Here is an 18,623-nt window from a genome sequence, read left to right as displayed (position 1 = left end):
GTTGGTCTGACATGACCTGCCCCTAATGAAACGGTGCTGGTTGCCCTTGAGCATCATCCCTGAAGCTGGCCCATCACAGATGTGCTCCTTGAGGATCTTCTCAAAGAGTTTCCCAAGGATAGAGGTAAGACTGATGGGCCTACAGTTGCCCAGGTCCTCTCTTTTCCCTTTTTTGAAGATGGGGACCATGTTAGCTATCTTCCAGTCATCTGGCACCTGGCCCAAACACCATGAGCGCTCATAAAGCCGTGCCAAGGGCTCTGCAATAACCCTATCTAGCTCCCTCAACACCCTGGGGTGGAGAGTATCTGGACCTGCTGACTTGAACACGTCCAGCCCCTCCATAGGCTGGATCTGACACCTTAGATGTAGTATTGATCATATACAGTTTGCCTAGCATCTTTATACAAAGTCATCAAAGGAAAATAGGGCAAAGAGAATTAAGATATTCCCAGATAATGTTTGTAAAGACTGGAAGGAAGAAGACAGGCCTTTTCAGATGGGAAATGCTAAAGGAAGGAAGCTTTTTGAACCAAACCATTCTGTGTATACCGAAGAACTGTGATTTGGTTAATTCCTAAAAAGAAAAGTATTGTAATGAATAAGCTGCTAGAAAATATAATTGTATGAAAATTTACTAAAAACATGCACTTATGCAGTTGGTGAAAAGTAAGATACGTTGATGTAGAAATCAAGAGTCAGGGAGTATATGATGCGTTGACAGAGGACAGTGGTACATGAAGGACATGTAACTGAACTCTATGAGGCTTATTACAAGTTTTTAAAAATACCAATTGTTAAATAAGGGGTGTAACGTGATAAATCAATTATAGTTGTTAAATCAAGCATTTACAACTGTAATTTGCTCAAACTATGTATATGAAACTACTCTGCTACTTCAGTACTAGCCTTTATTACACAGATTGCAGAACAACAACGCAGTAAGCAAACAGAAATGTAAATAGTCCAGAAAGTAATTTTTACCTGTGGCCTAAACAGAATAAAGCTAGGGTGGTGCTACATTAGTAACGTAATTCCAATGAACCACCTAAGATCCCACAAGATATTCTATCAAGTAATGCTAAACTGTTTTATCTTGCAAACACGTTCAGAAGTGAATTTTAATGCTAAATGATTACAATAAATTTACATGGTCAGAACAGCAACCAGTATCGTATAGATGAGATCCTTATCAGTATCTAAATAAGAAAAAAAACCAAAACAAAACGGGACTTTTACTATGGCTTCCATTGGTAAATGCACCATAGATGTAACACTATTTGGAGATGCATAAGCACATGCTTTATATTACTAATGAATGAGTTAACAAAGCCTTTTTTTAAATTACAAATTTCACATGAAACTTGTAAGCTGAGGTATAGTTAATACATTTGTCAATATCAGAATAGCTTTGCAAAATAGAAACATACAAAAGAAAAAAAAACCCCTTGTCAACTACAAGTCAAAGGATAAAAGATGTCACATGGAAAAAAGTTTGGTGTTTAAAAAACCCCAAACTCCTGCGAATATTTTGACTCCCATAAAAGCAGCAATTATTACAAAAATAAAAGGTGTAATAAAGGCTAGTCCATATTTGCTCAAATTCATGCTCTACATTTTTAAAATATTTTTTGTAAACATGTACAAATTAAATTAGCCTTGCTTTTATTTCTTGATAAGCAGATGTGTTACAGGAAAAAACAAAGAAAGAAATCAAGGCCTTGTTTTAATATTAATCTATTTTATTAATTTCACACCTATTAGAAATATATGGATTGGCGAGGGACAGAACAAATGCTGGAGCAACAGATTTACTGCTGTTCCCCTAAAAGCAGAAACAAGATCCATCTCTAAGAGCTGGGGACTTTTTTGAGTGATGCAGTTTTTTTGTTTGATAACTTTGTACTAAACATGGCTGATTTCAAGTTTTTAATTGCATCTTAGTTTCAGTAGAATTCATGTTCCTCTGGTAAGTTTGTAATCAGTGGCCAGAAATACTAGTCTAGCATGCTTTTGGAAGCAAAAGGCAAATGCTGCTAGTGCAGAATGTACTCCATATAAAAATTCTGTTTGGGCTGGGCCACTGTAGGGCTTTCTCTAAAATGAGAATGGGACGATTCAGAACTGCCCCAAGAGAGGAAAGTCTTCTGTCCAGGGAAAGGCAGCATGGTAAAAACATATCCATGGCATCTTTCTTTGCTTTAGATTTTCACAGCCTGAGCTACAGCTCATTTTACATAGATGAAAGAGTTGTTTCATTAATTTTGAAGAAAGCTAGATTTCACACAGCCTAATATGGAAGTAGTAAGAGTAAGAACAAAAGAAGCTCGTGCACATTACAGTATTTCTGGAAGAATCTGCATGAACCTCAAATGAGGCCTTACCTTCCGAATAACCTGTTGTTGCTGCAAGTGTTTTGCTCTCAGTTCTGCTACTTCTCTCCAAAGATTTTCATTTTCCCTGTTTCAAAAGTGAACAACAAACTAGTGAATGTCTCACATCGACCTTTTTAGAAGAACAGTAAAACTCCATCATCTAACCTTAATTAGGACCAATGATGTTTACCACTATCTTTTTAAATACATTCATTTTGAACTCTGCATAAAAATACAAAATATTCAAGAACATGGCAATGTCAGGAACCTAGTATTTTCAATTTACTTAGAAATAAGTAAGAGCACTGAGTGCAAAGATTTGGCAAGAGCATATGGGATAGCTAAAACTTCTAAACTGTAATGCTACAATATCTCAACTCTAATGTACTCCTAGGACTCAAGAAAAAAAAAAACCAGTTAGATTAAGATGATTTTTTTCATATTAGTGGATCACATTTAATACATTTATGAACAGTTGGGAAATGAAAATAAAGACCAACTACAGAATGAAGTAACCCGTGTTTAAATATTTAGCAGAGATATGCCATAGGAAGCTAGAAATAAAGTAAAAAACCGAAGACCACAAACCGGTTCCATTGCAAACTGGACCAATTAACCCCACATGCAGAATATGAGACTTCATAAACACTCTGTTCCAAATTTTTATTTTGAGCAAGAAGTTTGAAAATTCAGCTCACAGAACAATTTCAAACTCTTTAATAATTGTAAAGTTGAGCAGATGTCCAGGAGCAGCAATTAAGCAAGCAACTCATATAGTGGAAGAGACCAGTAAGCCGTGTAACCAGAATTTTTATATGAACTTGTCTCAGTGAAACTTGCCTTTCCAAACCACCAAGAGAAAATATTTAAAAATTAAACCTATGCTTTTTGTTAAGACAAGTTTTATACAATATAGCTTTCTTTCTACAAAGACAAAAAAACGGCAGGGACCTCTGGCACCAATGTATTTTACCCATGGTTTGAAATTGGTCGGTTTGCCCTGTTGGCTGTTAGAATAATCTGATATTAGCACTGAGTTCCTTTGCATAGTCATATTTACCGCTTTAAGGCAGAGAGTCTGGATTCAATAGTCTCCTGTTTGATTTGCACTTTTTGAGCACTGCTTATGATTTTGGACAGATCCTCCTGGCGAATTTTGTTTTCTTCAGGTCTTGAAGAAGAAACCTTTAAGGTGGGGGGAGGAGGGAAATCTATTAACACAGTATGTAGATTGATTGCCAAGTGTTATTTCAGTGTTCATTGTTGAAAAGAAATAAGTACTTATAAAACTAGCTGAAGTTCAGAACTAGAAAACAGTATTTCCTACTGGCAGGGCAATATGTATCTTTTTAAATAATGGCCTTCCAGTAAAACACCCCCCCCCCCAGCAGAACTAAATATCTTTTTATGAATGTAATACAGCACTAGCTGTGCATGTAAGTAACAGTCTTGTGTAACAGCTAAAAAAAATATCAAGATCTAGAAGACATGAAAACAAGCTGATAAAAAGGAATTACTATGAGAATTACTTTACTATGCAACAATTTAGTTTAAGTCTTCAGGGATGAGGAATGTATGCATGGCTTTTCAGCAGTAATAGACATGTATTCATAGACATTAGGGCTGGAAGGGACCTCATAAGATCACTGGGTCCAGCCCCCTGCCCAAGGGGCAGGAAGTCAGTTGGGGTCAAAAGATTCCAGCAAGGTAAGCATCCAAATGTTTCTTAAAAGTGCCCAGAGTAGGTGACTGCACCACCTCTGGGAGAAGTCTGTTCCAGGCCTTGGGGGCACAGACTGTAAAGACATTTTTCTTTAAGTCCAGCCTAAAATGGTCTTGCAGAAGTTTGTGACCATTGGACCTTGTCATCCCTTGGGGTGCTCTGGTGAACAGGCGTTCCCTCAGATCCTAATGCACACCCCTTATGTACTTAGAGGCTGCCACCAAGTCACCGCATTCTGTGTATGCCTGGGGCCCATTCAGGTTGTTGGCACTGTGGAGAGTAGAAACAGTTTGCCCTGCAAGGATTCATATCTAAGTAGACAGGACAGACAAATGCTAACAAACAAAAGTAAAAAAAATACACAAGCCATTTTACTTCCAGGTGGACGCAAGGCATGGGTACGTGAAGTTTTTCAATCTCTTTCAGGAAATCCTTGAGGGAGAAACAGTGGCTAGCATACCAAATACAAAGTAAACAAACAGGGAAATAAAGAAATATTTCTCTTTATTCCTTGGTTTTTGATCACTTACATTACCAGTAAAAAAAAACCTGTCAGAACTAAAACTAATGTAATTGTACCCAAGCTGTACCTTTACGGAACCTACAAGACTGAGGGTAGGAACACAGAGCAGACTGTGAAGATTCTAAAACAACTAATAAATGATTTTGGTTAGCAGCTTCACAGATCACTCACTGAAGATTTGTATTTAAAATCACTGAACAGAGTTGCATGTGTGCTTAGGTTGAATGCGTGTTTACTTCTCATGACACAGTGGCAAGAGAAATTTTTTGGCAAATTAACATTAAGAATGTATGCATAAAATATGTTTAATTTGTTTTCATCTAAGAAAGTTACATAAAAACCCCAAAAGTTTTTTTTTTTTTTAAATCATTCTATTCTACTCTATACAGGTTCAGATGTAGCCTTCATCACCATTATTACTGGGTACATTTCAAGTAACATTTAGCAAATTAACTAATACTGATGCATTTATTGTCTCTCATCTTCAAAAAAAGTTCTACAAGGAGTGCTTTTAATAACTAGAATGTGAACTGTGTACTGAATTTGTATGCACAGTCAAAGTACAAGTAAGTATGCTTTGTACTTGGAATACTCATTACAGTACTGCATGCAAATTAAGCACAGATCTCCTTTGCGATTTTCTCCCCCTTTTTTGTCATTCGTTAGAATAAAATGAGAGCAATGGCAACAGTGAATTGGATTATCCTCAACATTTTAACACAGAACAGGAAGGTGACTACAATTCAGAATGATATCACACACACGAAGTGGGGCCCTTGAAACAACACAATTCACTTTATCTTCTTTTTGCAGTAAGACCGAAAATTCCTCTGTGACTGCAGGCTTCTCCATCTGCATTCCTACCCATTCATATATGTAGGCAACAGAAGGAAATCATACTCCATAGGTCATTTTTGGTTTTTCACTCACCTTTCTTTTAATGTGTTCCAACAAGTCCTCCCGGCCTTGCTTAAAATATGGATGCTGGAACTCTACTGGGCCATCCCGTTCCAACTTCACAATGCCAGAATCAACATGAACAACTTTGCGAAAACCATCTGAAAATAAAGTTTACTATGAGAAAAGCAACACTATGAAATTTACAAATATCCTGCTTCCATACATTTGCCCATTCTTTTCCCCAGTTTTTGAAGGCCAGGTGAAAAAATTTTATGCTGCTTTTAGGTACTATTAGTCCTTTAAGAACTACATGCAAAGAGAAAGAATGCGGGGAAACTTACACATGTTTAGCTGTCTCACAAAGCTTGCCATGTTGTTGTGCTTAAAGTACTTGGGAAGGATCTCCTTTGCAAATCTTTGTTCGTCCAATACCAGAAAACTCTGGCCATTCTAGAAAGAAAACATGAGCATTTAGGTTTTTAATTCTATTAAATGAAGTTACATAAGCCTAGGTAATCATTTACTTAATCATATACTGGGTTCGAAACCCCGCCCCCCCCCAAAACAGTAACCAATAGGAATCTTTCTTTGCTGACTGTAGGGATTAACCTATCAATTTTCTGTAGCTTTTAAGCTTTCATTAGGAAAAAAAAAATACATCAGGCATTGCAGTTGGAAAGAGCTTTTGGAGCATGCAATTCATAAAAACGGACAACTACTTGCATATTTATAGTTCTACAGCTGTGCGATTGCTCACAACTTTTTCAAGCAGCAGGAGAGCAAATTAGCAAAATTGTTATACTTTTCCAGTTAAACTGAAAGCTGTATTTCTGTTATAAAAATGTATACAATTCCGTCACCCTCGTATATTTGTTGGGGAAAGCTCAGGAAATAAATACTAGGGATCCTCTTACTCACAGTAGCCATATGATTCTGCAAAGCAAGAAGAGCAAGTTCCTTTTTCCTTATAGCTATTACAATAGTGTAAGAACTTAAAATTCATCAGATAGCTGTCAGCTGGTATGGTATATGGAGCTGTCAAGCAGAGTTTAGAGACAGCATTTTGATATGACTCTATACACCCTCATTTCCAAACAGCTGGGTGTGACAGACAGCTGGGTGTGACACTGAACTTCTCACCAGTGTCCCAGCCTTTCAGCCTCTACAGTAAGGCATGCAATCATCCAAATCTTGGAGTGTGTTGGGAATAACTTTTTGATACAGATGGTTAGAGAGGCCAATAAGGGGGGAAGCTTTAAGTTACTGCTTGTAAACAGGGAGGAACTAGTTGTGAATGTGAAGTTGGAAGGCAACCTGAATGACAATGACCATGAAATGATACAGTTCAAGATCCTCAGGGGAGGAAGGAAGGAGAGCAGCAGAATAAAGACACTGGACTTCAGAAAAGCCAACTTGAGCAAACTCATACAGCTGATGGGCAGGATTCCTGGGGATGCAAGTCTGAGGGGTAAAGGAATCCAGGACAGCTGGCAGTACTCTAAGATCCTTTTAAAAGGCAGAGGAGCACGGCTGGATAAAAATCAACAATTAAAAAAAAGGATTTTTTTAAATTTAAAGCCTTTTTTATATTTAACTTCTTTATTTTAATGCTTTTAACCCCCCTCCTATATATAGTTTTAATTTAAGATATGTTAAAGCTCAAATATATCATTATAGAATAGGGATTGTAACTTCTAATTATATGTTATATGAGATAATATTGCTAGATAGACTAAGAATGAAATTGAACAGTGTGCAAAAAGTCTAGGGGTAAACATAGTTAACCTGAGCTGGGTAAACATAGTTAACTTGAGCCTTGATGTGTGGAGCAATGTTCACAATGATTCAGTTATATGTGCTTGTGTGACAACAGAAGGGACTGTCTACCTTACAGAAACAAGCTGATACATCAGGAAATGTGCACACAGCAGAATACATACAAGTAGCAGCAGGAAAAGCTATAACTGTGAAGAAAAATTAAAAGTCTGCAGCTTTGTCAGAGACAATGCTGTAAATGTATCAGTGAGAAAAAAAAATCTAGAAGCTGAAGAAAGCACCAAGCTAATAACATATGGCTGCAGCACTCATTTGATGCACCTCTTAGCCAAAGACTTCAGTGCTCCAGAAATAAAGGCTGATGTTGTTGAAATTGCAAAGTATTTCTCCTAACAACCACTTTGCAGCAACTGCTCTGAAGAAAGCAGGGGGAACCAAACTAATTCTCCCACAAGACGTGAGATGGAACTCAGTAGTGGAATTGTTTGAGTGATATACTGAGAACTGCCCTAATCTGATGACAATTTGTGAACAAAATTGTGACAAATAGATGGAACTGTCATAGCCAAAGTTCTCAACTTTGGGCTAAAAAAGAAATGTAGAACGTACGCTGACTATTCTGAAGCCTATTTCTGTAGCTATGAACGAAGTGCAGGGAAATCGCTGTTTTATCGCCGATGATGTTGAAAATTGTAAGGAACTGAGTGAGACCGTGAAAAGAGAAATAAGCAAAGACAAAGTTAAATTACAGGCATTAAAAATCCAATGGATCAAGCACCATCTCCGGTTCATTTTCTTGCCAATATTCTCAATACTGGGTACTAGGGTCAATCCTTAACTGCTGAAGAAGAGGAGTTGGCTATGACATGGGCATCCAGCAATCATCCCTCTGTAATACCAACTACAATACATTTCAGGGCTAAGGGTGAAGCATTCAAGAAATATATGTTTGCTAATGAGGTTTTAAAGAAAGTCACACCAAGGAACTGATGGAAGTTACTTAAGCACCTGGATCCAGAGACTATTAAAGTGATAATCCAGCTTTTAGCAGCAGTAGCTTCTTCTGCAGGTATAGAAAGAAGATTTTGTTCCTTTGGACTAATTCACTCTAAGTTGAGAAATCACTTGGGATCTGAAAAAGCAGGAAAACTCGTCTTTCTTTTGCAATCTATGAATAAACAGGCAGAGGAAGGTGAATACTGAGTTTGCTACATAACCCAGTATTTTAAGTTTCTCATATTGACCTGGCTGAAATAATTTATTAAATTTTTGTTAAAAACACATTTCTTAACTTTTAGTTATGTAAATTCAAAAATACGCATGCTTGTTGTGTTAAAACAATTATACTTGTTGTTGAAGGAAAATATCCAAAATACATCATCTTGTTGTTTTAAATAAAACAACTTAAATTTCATAATTCAGTTTTGTGATATAACTGCAAATTTAAAATGCCTGAAAAATAGATTTGAAAAATATATCAAAATAAATCATTGCTTTAAAATGTATAAAGTGTACCTTCTAAAAATAAAATCTACATCTATTTTTGAGTTCTAACTAATATGTATTAAGGTTATATCAAACAACAAAAATACACCATTTGTAGAAAACAATGATTAAATCAAGGCTTCCTGACCAGTGATTTAAATCAATTTGATTTAAATCAAACCCACCCTTGTCCTGATGCGATGGGAGAATGGAAAGCGTAACAGGAGGCCAGCCTGGCTAGACAGGGGTCTCTCCAATGAGCCAAAACTCAGAAAAAAATCGTATAAAAGGTGGAAGCCTGGCCATAAAAAAGGGTACAAAAGTATCATATAGGCATGCAGGAAGAAAATGAGAGTCCCAGGCCACTAGCAGTTTGAGATGCAAGTGGCCAGGGACATAAAAGGCAAAAAAAGTAGGAGTGCACTGACAGAGATTTTTGGGGCCAATATCGATTTGATTTCCAATACACAGCCCAGCAGCTTGAAGAGCTGCATCCAGCTGTGTGCTGTGGTGGAAGGGGAGGGGGACAGGAAGGGGCAGATAGAGGCCTCTGTGGCGAGGGAGGGAGTGAGACTCAGGCTGGGGCAGCCGGGGCTCCCGCTGCTGTGTGCGCCCCCTGGATGTGCAAGTGGTGGAGGGCAGGCTGAGGCCAAGACTATGCCAGGATCTTCCTGGAGGGGGCTGAGCCGGGCTGTGCTCCTCACTGCCAATCCTTGTGCTCTTCTAAATGCAAGCATGGATTCATCATGAGCAAGTCACTCCTGAACAACATGATTTCCTTCCATGATTAAAAAAACAGATTATGTGGATGAATGATGAGCAGTGGATGTGATATACTTTGACTATGGCAAGGCTTTTGACAACATCTCCCAGGACATCCATAATTAGTTAAGGATATATAGACAAGACAGAATTACTGTAAATAACTGGCTGGATCATCATGCTCAAGGAGCAGTCATTAACGTTGAGCTGGGAGTAGCTAGCAACCTAAGTTCCTGAGGGATCTGTTTTCGGTCCAAAATCTTCATAAATGATTTTGATTCAGTCACCCTTAGCAAGTTTAGAACAGGCTACCTCAAAAGGCAGCATGAACAGACACTTGGCAGGATCATCTCGGATTAAACCATCTCAGCCTTGAGGAAGAGGCTACAGTAGATGATCTTGTGAGGTCCCTTCCAGCCCTACTTCTCTATGATCCAGGGTAATTTCAAATGACTGGGTACATCCGATTAGTTTGCCTTTGCATCCAGTCAGTTTACCTTAAACTTAGTATGTAGGCCACCATCCTTGATACGTGCCAATGATGGCATTCCATCAACCTGTAATCCTCTTCAGACAGACTGGGAGTCTCACCTGCCTCTCCTCCCAAAAAAGCCTTCAAAGTAATCCTCCAAATTTAAAAGGGAAAACTGGGAGCATCATTTGAACATTCCTGGCAAACAGCCTTGCTCCGATGAATCATACATGGCTTCTTAGAATAGAATCTGCATCAGATGAACCAACAAACAGTTCACCATTTGAGGAGATGTAGGGCTAGAGTTCAGGGCACGGGTGTCCAGCTGGTGGCCAGTGGGCATGCAGCCCACAGGTGATTAGTATATGCCCCCCCACCCATAGCTCTGGCTGTAATAGCAGCTGAAATCTCCAGGCTCTCCCCTTCCTCTTCTGGCTACTGCTTCCTGCCTTCACCCCAGCAGGCAGGACACTGCAGCAGCACAGGTTGCTGAGTGTAAGTCTGGGGCTCTGCCTGGGGCAGGAGGAAAAGTTGGGCTCTGTGTGTCAGGGGCATTGTGTCCAAATGATGCTGTGGCTGGAGGGAATACACGGGATGGGACAGGGGCTGAGCTCAGGCCCATGCCTGCATTGGCATGCATTGCAGTATGTGGGAGTGTGCTAGCATGCCCACATGATGCAGCAGTACCCTTGCTGGCATTACCCCTAGGGGCTTAGAAGTTAGCCAGCCAAGCTTAGGACATGACAAAGTAATCTTAGCCAGTGATCCAGAGCTGGAATGGTGCCTAAGGACCTGCATAGTCAAGAGCAGACCACAGGGATGACACAGACAGAATGGCCAAAAAGTATATGTGTTGTTGGGGGCAGGGAGAGGAAGAGAAGAAAATGTAATTGGTGAACTAAAGAGACTAATCATGAAGGAAGCAGTTAAAGCTGACAGGTATGAAGGAGGATGGTGGTTTACTACAGTGGATGCAATTAATACTTAAATAAATTTCTGAAGTCCTGATGTTAATTCACAGTTGTAGGGTAGTTTCCATTAAAGTCAGCAAGCCACTTCTTGCACATACTTCAGTGAACTATTGGCAGTTGTAGTTCACAGCATACTAATGAAAAATGTACAAGCAGCCCAGATTTTCAACTTAAGTTTTAACATCAAAAGTAGTCTACACTACACAAGATTTTAACATCTTGAAAAAATTGTGGCAACATTTGTCTATAAATCACTGTTCCTATACTGTATCAATGGAAAGCGTTAGAATCCTAAGTGATGAATTCTGTTTAAAAAGTATATACAGTAAAGGCTGTGTTATCCAGCACTTTACCATACGGGATTGCTCTATTAATCGGCATGTCACAGACGGCAATACAAATCTTCCTTCACATATCCGGAAAAGTTCTGATAGCCATCCGGCATCTTGCCGCGCGCTTCTCATAGATCTGTCGTTTATGGAAGCTTCAGGACGCTGCTGCTAGCAACACCACTCGGCAGTCTCAACTGTAAACATCTGCCATTGTGACCGTGTCATGCTTTTGCTGTATCGTGACTTTATCCTTGAATATTTCACCCATCCTGCAACTATGGCTACCAATACTCCATCAACAAGCAGAGGACAAAAGCAAAACCAAAAGTATAACTCTCAGATAACCGGCATATTTGATTAACCAGGACCCCCCTCCCCCCCAAATTTCCCATGGATGCCAGATAACAGAGTTTTTACTGTAGTTTCTTCTACTGCTGCATTAAGGGGAATATTTATTTACTGCAATTCAAAATAAATGTTACTGCTGTAATAATTTAAAGACTAAGGCTCAATAAATAAAAGTCCCAAAGACTTTTTTGGGCTTTGAAAAAGTAAAACCGTTTAAACAACAGTTCTGGTTGCTTTTCAATTTTGACTATTAATTTCTGCCTTCACAAACTGTCCTGGAGTTTCAAATAAGTGAGACATTAATGTACAGTTAACTCAAAACAGCTGCTATGCATCCACCTGAGATGGAAGTCTTCCACTCAATGGTGCAGAGTAGTGGTTCCCAACCTTTTTTTGCTGACACCCTAAATTGGCCACCAACAGTACCTCCCAAGCTCGTGCCACAGGGGTTGCTGGAAGCTGTGGCAGCGAGGGCGCTGCCATTGCCCACTTTGTGTGCGGTGGCCCCGCCCACCTGCTGCTCACAGGTTGTGCGCGTGAGTATGTGTGTGGGCAGGCCCTTCACGACCCTAATTTGGGTCACAGCCCAAGGCTGGAAACCAAGAATGTAGAGATTGGCTGTTAAGGCATTTGGAATCCTCCTAGATAAAGGGTCTAACAAATTTCAGGTGTCAAAAAAGCAATTAAGTTGCAATTACAAGCCCTAAAATACCCAAAAGCTAGAAAACGTTGAACATTCAAATAAAGTCTTTAGAGACATTATTCAAAAGGCAAAAGAAAGACTATTAAAAAGCAAAGCAATGCTTAATTTAGCTTGGGTTGGACCTCTTGGACTCCTGTTTCTCTTTAAAAGAATTATGAGTGATTCAATTAATAGGAGTAGCTAAATATTTAGTAAGAAATGTTTAAGAAAAAAGCATATTAAAAATATAGCTGAATCACTGTCTACAGTATTTTTCTACAAACAGATCTCACGTCTAAGTGAAAGCTGTCATCTCACTGCTTTACAGAAAGGGCATGCATGCATAACTAACAGAACTAGAAGAACAGCTTCGTGTAAAGCAGCACCGAAAGATTTCTAAGCAGTACCCAGATCATTTAAAATATCTGCCTGATATTTGGTCTAGCATTTTTGAAATGGAAAATATAGGGAACAGAACACTTAAAATACCTTCTATCAAAAGAAAGGCATTGCTTAATTACATGGAAAAATTAATATATGACAGCTTCTTGAAAAAGGTTATTTTTCCATTGAAAGGTTTTCTTAAAATATATTATTTCATAATAAGACAGTGCAAATTAAATATCGTCTTTAATACACTGCACTTTGACATCAAAGAAGAAAGCAGTATGAAAGGGAATCAGATTGTGTGAAAGGACCTGAATTTTATACCTACCTAAAATTCTGATTAAACTTGGGCAAATTCTTTTATGATCAATATTTTATCTGCTGCAAATGTGTTTGTTTGACCCAATTGAAAGTTTGAGCCTAAAATGGTAATTTTTTTCCAAAACAGACTCACAAAACATAATGGGAGAAGTCATGTTATATTCTAAAGCCCAAGATATTTGCCTAGGATTCAAGACCCAGCTACAAACCCCTCTTGTACTTGAGAGAACTTAAACCCACTTCTCACCCCTCGGGGTACACTGATATATTGATTAGCTATTGGATTGGCACTGATAAAAAGAAAAATGATGTCATCAGCTATAGTCTTTGTTGTTGTTATTGTAGGTGATAATTATGCCCGCATGCCCAAAGCACCCTGGTGAGTGTACTTTAGTCCCTGTGCCCTAACACCAACCCAAGCCCACGGCAGACTACAGGTCCCGGCAAGCAGTGGGAGCAGTCACAGGGCTCCATGCTCAGCAACAAAGGGACCATTACCAGGTCCTGCTGCCACTGCCATGGCAATGCACACGTGCAGCAGGGGCCCGAGTGCTGGGGCTGTCACAGAGACACGGGCTCATGGGCAGGGCAAGGCACCGCATGAGGGATAGTCTGCACCATCACGTACTGGGAACCTTTGCAAAAGCAGCTTTTCCACGGTGGCTGCAGGAGGTCAGCTGTGCAGGGCCAGCCAGCACTGAGCCAGAGACAGTGAGGGCCAAAGCAGGCAGGGGGAATGCGTGTGTACATTATAAATGCAAAACAAACAAACAAACAAAAGGTTTAATGTCAGTAGTTTAAAAATGCCTTGCACTATTAACAAATATAGGTTATTGGATCGGCATCAGCCGATAGGGTTGGTTAATCATTGACTATCGGTATTGGCCAAGAAAATCTTTTATCAGTGCACTCCTACTCACCTACCATGCAAGTGACCTACCTACTATGGTATAGGGCAGGGGTGACAAACCTGTGGCAGAATGGGGAGGAGGAGGGAAAGAAGTGGCAGATAGGGTAGGGTGCATAAAGCAGAGCAACAGATTCAGCAGAAAAGGGAAGCAGACTGGCACTGTTGGCGCTAAACTTGTTATAGGGCATTCAGAGTGGGTCACTTTCACTCTGTCCCACTGAAGCAGTTCTACTTTGTACAAACTATTATTCACTGCAGCAGAGAGCAAGAATGATTCTTTAGGCTAGGGGCAAAGGCATTCACTTGGGAGATAGAACCATTGGGGGTTACAGTCCTTGCTCCAATTATTATGTATTTTATACAAAACAGAAAGATCCAACTGTAAGTATTAAGAGACATACACCAAATGGTCGGGACACAAATCTGCCCGATTCAGGACAAGAATCTGAACCAAAGTCTCCATCATTTTCCAGGCGAGTGCCCAAGCCAGAAGACAATAAACAGATACCCTCCCTCTCATGTTGAATATCAAATTTCCATAAACACAGCTGAAAGCACCCAACCCCAGAATAGCCTGTGGAAGTTATGGCACTGCTCCATCAAGGGAGGATTCAAGTCTGCTCAGGCAGAATATGGATATGAACTTGAGGCTACCATATCTCAGGCTCAACAGTTAGTTTTGTGAATGGTAGTTAAGTCTAGTTTTTTACTGTCACTTTTTTTCTATTGTTCAAAGAATACATGGAACAGATATCACGCATTGGTTCAATATGAAAAGAAATTTGTGAGGAACACAATAAATCTTTTACTTCATGTTGACCTGTACTATTCTTTTTTGTTCAGGCACTGAAAAGGGTGTATTCATTTAGACCTACTCCTGATGCACTGTAACCACAGAAAAAATCAACTGTACTCTCATCTTTCAAGGACTTAAATGTGAGTAGTCCCTCAAATATAGGTGGAGTAATTTGAGTTAAGCAAATATGTACCTGCTTACATGACTGGTAGGTACTCTATGAGTTAGTATACCATAAATGGAAATATCTACCCACCTTTTAAAGTAACCCACGCCCTACATATTAGAAATGCCATACAAATATAAAACATTTTTATAAAGCCTAATAGCTAAGAATACAGTTGCTCCTCCCTCCCTCTAGAATAGCTGAAATGCTTTACAGTAGGAGCCACAGACTCATGCATATTCCTGAAACAGGCCATCCTTTTCATTCCATCAACCCCAGCACGTCCACTGTGCAAGAAGACCTGTTCCAAGTGGTCACCCCTGAACATAAACCATCTGCCATTAAAGCAGTGTTTCTAAACCTTTCAGACTCCAGGTACCTCCTGTTTAGACTCAAGGTATCCCAGGGATAATGCCAATGCTTAGTTTTCACTCATTTTTGACTATGGAAAAATACAGGAAGTGTTCTTCTGTTGCAAAGAACCCAAAAAGCCCACAGATGGGCAGAATCATTTTAACACTGGGATTCCTGATTGAAATTTCTGCATTTACTTGTGAATCGTGTTTTTACACCTACCAGTACCAACATAGCCTGGCACCCTGCAAAGGACCTTGAGGCAGCCCAGGCTGCCACAGATGCTGAAACATGGCATTAAACCATTAGGGTAATAAAGCCAGACTGGCAGGGTGGCTTTGACCAATTGTTATGGCAAAGTCAGGTGAGGTACTGACCTCAGAGACTAGGAAAGACCAGAAGCAGGAGCACAATACTTCACTGTTGCCTTGACAGACTATCCATGCCTGCTTCATCCAGCCACTGCCAAGAAAGATGACTCGGGAGGTAGGGCAACCACACAACAGATGCTAGAGAATGAATATACAGGCATTCCCTACCCTAACACATGTTCAAATTAAAGCGGGTAACAAATGAGTACAAGTGCACAAGCATAAATGGCCTGCCTCATGTTCAAATTAAATTTGGATAAAAACCAGCTACAGTTGCTACACATGCTCAAGCACTAACTTTGCAGATGGTTGCCTCTCTTTATAGCCAAATAGTCATTTCTGTCCTGAGATTATTACTTTGCAGTATCTGGCCTACATTTATTATGCGTTTCACCAGTGAATTGCATGATATATGCAATACGTGCCAGGGGCCTGTGCATATGTGCCCTGCCACTCATTTAATTAAAGCTAGTAATGAATGAGAAAGAGCAAGCGTGAGTGAAAGTGAGCACATGTGTGTATGCATGTATGTGTTGGTGTGGGTAGGCAGGATGGGATGGGGCAGGGTGGGCCCTCCCACACATTTGTATCAAAGTAGGTAGAGTATAAGTGCGTGAGTGAGAGTGCCCTGCCTCATGTTCAAATTAAACTGGGATAGAAACCAGCTACGGAGTTGCTACACATACTCATGCACTAACTTTACCGTTGGCTGCCTCTCTTCTCTTTACAGCCAAACACATTCATTTCTATCATGTGATAATTACTTTGCAGGCGTGTTGGGTCTACATTTATTGCATGATACATGTAATGTGTTAGGGGCCTGCGCATATGTGCCCTACCACACATTCAGATTACAGCTGGCAGTGAATGAGAGAGAAAAAGCAAGTGAAAGCGAGTGTGCATGTGTTGGTGTGGGCAGACCCTCCTACACACTCAAATTAAAGCATGTAGCAATTGACTACAAGTGCATAAGTGTGAATGAAACCAGCTAGAGTTGGAACACATTCTCAAGCACTAACTTTGCAGTTGGCTGCCTCGCTTTAAAGCTAAAGAGTCATTTCTGTCCTGTGATTATTACTTTGCAGCTATGTCTGGTCTGTTTCACCAGCGAATTGTGCAATACATGGCAACATGTGCCAGGGCCTACCCTGCCGCACATTCAAATGAAAGCTGGTAATAAATGAAAGAAAGAAAGAGCAAGCATGTGCACCTATGTGAGTGTGTGGGGGGGGTGTGGGCAGGCTCTCCCACATGTTCAAATTAATGAATAAAAAAAAAAGAAAAAGCGAGCATGAGCCTGTGTGTGTTGGCCCAGATGTCTCCTCCCATACATTCAAATGAACGCTGGACAGAAACCTGATACAGAGGTGCTACATCTGGTGTGCAAGTGAGTGGGTGCAGCAGGCCACCTAGGTTTGCACACCCCAAGTGCACGTTGGGATACACATACCCCTATGCACGTCGGGGCATGCGCACTCCTGCGTGGTATGCCCGTGTGTGAGCGACCAGTGGGTGGTGCAGAAGGCTCAAGCACAGCCCCCTCCCACACTCGCTCAGGCCCCCGCCCCGGCCCGAGGGGGCGGGAACAAGATGGCGGCAGGCGGGAGACATCCCCGAAGGGGGCGTGGCCACTCGGCGGCTCCGTCACTGCCGGAGGGAGGAGGGGGCGCTCCGAGGGGGAGGGGGCTCCGCTCGCGCCCCCCGGAGGCGCGTGGGGGGAGGGGTTACCTGGCTCCACGTGATGAGCTGGTTGCTGGGGGCCTCCCCGACCAGCGCCCACAGCTTGCTGAGGAAGGCCGGGACCCCCGCGCTGGCGGCGGGCGACGGCGGCGGAGGCGGCGCCGACGGCTGCTGCTTCATTGTCGCTCCCAACCCGCCGGACCGCGCTGCACGCATGCGCACCTGCCGCCGTCGCCGTCGCCGCCGCCGCCGCATGCGCACCAGCGCCCACCTCCTCCCTGCGCAGGCTTTACTCCACCCCCCACCTCCCCGCACTTGACGTCAGGCATCCGCGCGCCCCACCCTGGCGTCTTCCACGCTGAGCCGGCGCGCACGCGCCCAACGTCCGAGCCTGTGGGCTGTGCTGCGAACTCTCCTTGTTCTCCCCCCTCCCCCACCCGACGTTCTATGGAAATGAGGAGGCCGCCTCATCAGCCAACCCGGAGCAGTTCTCTGCCAGGAGCGAATGAGGGAGCAGCAGCAGCAGAGGGGGCGGGGCAGAGCTTGAGGCTGATGGGGCTGCCCCGCCTTGCTGCTGTGGGAGGGGCGCGGGAACAGGAGCAGCTGCAGGTCTTCAAGTAAAATGGGTTGCAATGAAACATGGTCCTATGCTCAAATGACGGGAAAAATGAAGCTGCCGTCTCCCCCAGGGCTTCCCTGAGTGTAACCAGGGGGAGGGGGGGAGGCTAACCAGGCCGAGCACCACTGGAATAGGTTCAGGAAACTGGAAGAATTATTTTAGTAAGGAGGTGACCAGGCCCAGACCTATCTTGCTGGGGTGGGAGGACACCTTTTTTCCCTTACTAAAAAAAATGGACTAGAATAATTCTGCCTTTATTCTAGTCATCTCGTAGGACAAAGTGAGACAGGGAAGCTCGCCTCTGCCACAAACAGGGACGTGCTCGCCTTCCCCCCTTTCCAGCACTTGCCACTAAGTAAAGATCTCTCTCTCTCACCCACTTGAACATTAATGTTTGACGAAAAAAGAATTAGTGCCAAGCTCAGCTGACTTCCTTTTGCGGGCTTCTGAAAGCCTGTACAAGGAGGTGGAGGAGTTGTTCTTCAACTACCTTTTCTTTCTTTCAAACAGTGGGCACAGCAAAAACATACTCGTGCTTTGCTCTTGAGCAGCAGTTCTCAGCCTTTTTGTACCGGGATCCATTTGTAAACATCAATGGCCAGTCCTAACCCAGTGCCCCAGACTCCCAGTGTGTGAGGCATAGGGGGCCTCAAGCAGCCTCTTTTAGGAT

General features: G+C 41.8%; 1 protein-coding gene across 3 annotated transcripts in view; it reads right to left on the bottom strand.

Moving 5' to 3' along the window:
• Nucleotides 1–17,604, bottom strand: part of HSF2 (heat shock transcription factor 2) — a 26,903-nt gene extending 9,299 nt beyond the window's left edge. For all 3 annotated transcript variants that reach the window (XM_019537975.1, XM_019537977.1, XM_019537976.1), the window contains exons 1-5: nucleotides 17,383–17,604; nucleotides 5,863–5,971; nucleotides 5,552–5,679; nucleotides 3,436–3,560; nucleotides 2,385–2,460 (exon numbers count right to left, since the gene is read on the bottom strand). In XM_019537975.1, the coding sequence (XP_019393520.1) occupies nucleotides 2,385–2,460; nucleotides 3,436–3,560; nucleotides 5,552–5,679; nucleotides 5,863–5,971; nucleotides 17,383–17,589 (645 nt within the window). In that variant the 5' untranslated portion in view covers nucleotides 17,590–17,604. The remainder of the gene's footprint in view (nucleotides 1–2,384; nucleotides 2,461–3,435; nucleotides 3,561–5,551; nucleotides 5,680–5,862; nucleotides 5,972–17,382) is intronic.
• Nucleotides 17,605–18,623: the final 1,019 nt, after the last annotated feature.

The sequence above is a fragment of the Crocodylus porosus genome, unplaced genomic scaffold (assembly GCF_001723895.1).
Source record: "Crocodylus porosus isolate Cpor-Errol unplaced genomic scaffold, CroPor_comp1, whole genome shotgun sequence".
NCBI lineage: Eukaryota > Metazoa > Chordata > Crocodylia > Crocodylidae > Crocodylus > Crocodylus porosus.
This window is presented reverse-complemented; position numbering and strand designations above follow the sequence as displayed.